This window comes from Nothoprocta perdicaria, unplaced genomic scaffold (assembly GCF_003342845.1).
Source record: "Nothoprocta perdicaria isolate Ctin4 unplaced genomic scaffold, notPer1 scaffold_42, whole genome shotgun sequence".
Lineage (NCBI taxonomy): Eukaryota > Metazoa > Chordata > Aves > Tinamiformes > Tinamidae > Nothoprocta > Nothoprocta perdicaria.
Genome location: NW_020455666.1, coordinates 243,940 through 246,170, shown reverse-complemented (window position 1 = coordinate 246,170; position 2,231 = coordinate 243,940). Strand labels below are relative to the sequence as shown.

The window sequence follows — 2,231 nt, the reverse complement described above, 5'->3', positions numbered from 1 at the left end:
CCGCCGCCGCCGCCTCCTCCTCCTCGTCCTCCATGCTGGGCCACGCCGCCTGGTCCTCCACGCGCTTCAGCCGCTCGTTGAGCGCCTTCAGGGCCAGCTGCCTGCAGGGCGAGGGGACACGCGCGGGGTTAACGTCACAGCGTCCGGGTTCAGCCCCTGCTGCCACTGTGCCACCCCCTGGGGCCTCCTCTCCCTGCACATCCAGCCCTGGCTCCTTCCCGGGGGCAGGAAGGGGCTTTGGGGAAAGGCGAGGGCGCTCAGGGCACGACCAGACAGCGCTGCTCACACAAGGCTCCCTCGGCACGTGGGGCGCTCCTGTCGGACCGGGCCAGGGTCGCTCCGGGGAACTGGGGAGGGAAAAGGCACCCAAAGGGGACGGGAAGAGCCAAGGCCTCACGGGAGCCACCTGGAAAACCGTGGCGGCTTTTCCAGGACGGGAGAGCCCGGGTGTGGGTCTGACTCAGCTAACRCCCGGCCGAGGGCGGGGAGGAGCCGCTCTCGATGCCAACGGGGCCCCACAGGCGTTGCTCCCTCTGCTCCAGCCCGCCTCCCGACCTCCCAAATGGGAAGGCTGGGAAAGTTCTCAGCACTTCCCTAAGGACACGAGCTGTTGCCCTTCCCACTTCCAGGCTCTGCATCCCGATAACCCCATCTTTCCATCAGCGCTTTACAAGGGTGCCAAGTGGTCCTGCTTCCCCAAGCACCTCCCATGCCCGCCCACCCACCTAGGGCCTCCACATGATGGGAAAGAGGGAATCCCAACGGAAAAAGGGTATCCCAGTGGAAAAGGGACATCTCAACAGGAAAAGAGCTATCCCAAGAGGAAAGGGGGCACCCCAATGGGACAGGGGGCACCCCAACGAGACAGGGCCATCCCAACGGGAAAGGGGCATCCCAATGGGAAAGGGGCATCCCATTGGGAAAGGGGGATCCCATTGGGAAAGGGGCATCCCATTGGGAAAGGAGGTATCCCAACGGGAAAGGAGGTATCCGAATGGGACAGGGCCATCCCAAGGGGAAAGGGGGCATCCCAACGGGAAAGGTGCATCCCAATGGGAAAGGGGGACACCCCACTGGGAAAGGCGGCATCCCAACGGGAAAGGCGGCATCCCAACGGGAAAGGGGCCATCCCAACGGGAAGGGCGGCATCCCAACGGGAAGGGCGGCATCCCAACGGGAAGGGCGGCATCCCAACGGGAAGGGCGGCATCCCAACGGGAAAAGAGCCATCTGAATGGGATAGGGCCATCCCAATGGGAAAGGCGCATCCCAACGGGAAAGGCGGCAACCCAACGGGATAGGGCGGCATCCCAACGGGAAAGGCGGCAACCCAACGGGAAAGGCGGCAACCCAACGGGAAGGGCAGCATCCCAACGGGAAGGGCAGCATCCCAACGGGAAGGGCAGCATCCCAACGGGAAGGGCGGCATCCCAACGGGAAGGGCGGCATCCCAACGGGAACGGGGCCACCCCTGCGGTACCTCCTCCTCTCGGCGTCCTGCGGGTCGGTGCCGGGCAGGCTGATGGTGATGGAGGAGGGGGCGCCCACGTCGTAGCGCTTGACCGTCTTGCGGCAGAGGCGCAGCCTGACGAGGGCGCCGTGCACGGCGTCGGCCAGCAGCGCCACGGGCGGCCGCAGCGGCGCCGGGAAGAAGGTGGCGAAGGCGAAGCGCTCCGACATGTCCCCGCGGCCGCGCGCGTGCCGCTGGTAGAAGCGCAGGTAGACCCAGGCGGAGAGCGCGCCGCCCGCGTACGACACGAGCGCGCTGCCCTCCACGAGCGCGCCGAGCCGCAGCAGCGCCAGCAGCGCCAGCAGCAGCGCGGGCGCCGCCTCCACGCGCAGCGCCGGCGCCGCCGGCACCACGGCGCTCTCGCCCATGCGCTGCTTGAGCGCCACGAGCACGCCGCCCAGGAAGCCGAGCGCGCCGTGGATGCGCACGCCGAACAGGTAGGCCGGGCGCGCCGTGGCCGCGTAGGCCAGCGCGTAGGCCAGCGCGCCCAGCAGCCCCGYGGCCGCGTTCACCACGGCGAAGAAGAGCAGCAGCTCGAGCGCGCCCCAGAGCGGCTCCAGCAGCCGCCCGGCCGCCGCCAGCGTGGCCACGCTCAGCGCCGCGCCCCACGCGCGCGTCTCGGCCAGCCCGTGCGTGAGCAGCGTCCAGAGGCGCAGGCCCGGCGGCAGCAGGCGGCCCGGCGTCACGGCCAGCGCGCCCGCCGTGTCGGCGCCCAGCGAGAG

The 2,231-nt window shown here is 69.3% G+C and overlaps 1 protein-coding gene across 1 annotated transcript in view; it reads right to left on the bottom strand.

Moving 5' to 3' along the window:
• Positions 1 to 2,231, bottom strand: part of TMEM115 (transmembrane protein 115) — a gene marked incomplete at its 5' end in the record, with an annotated part of 2,515 nt that extends 284 nt beyond the window's left edge. The window contains 2 exons of the mRNA XM_026046108.1: positions 14 to 101; positions 1,480 to 2,231. Coding sequence (XP_025901893.1) covers positions 14 to 101; positions 1,480 to 2,231 — 840 coding nt within the window. The remainder of the gene's footprint in view (positions 1 to 13; positions 102 to 1,479) is intronic.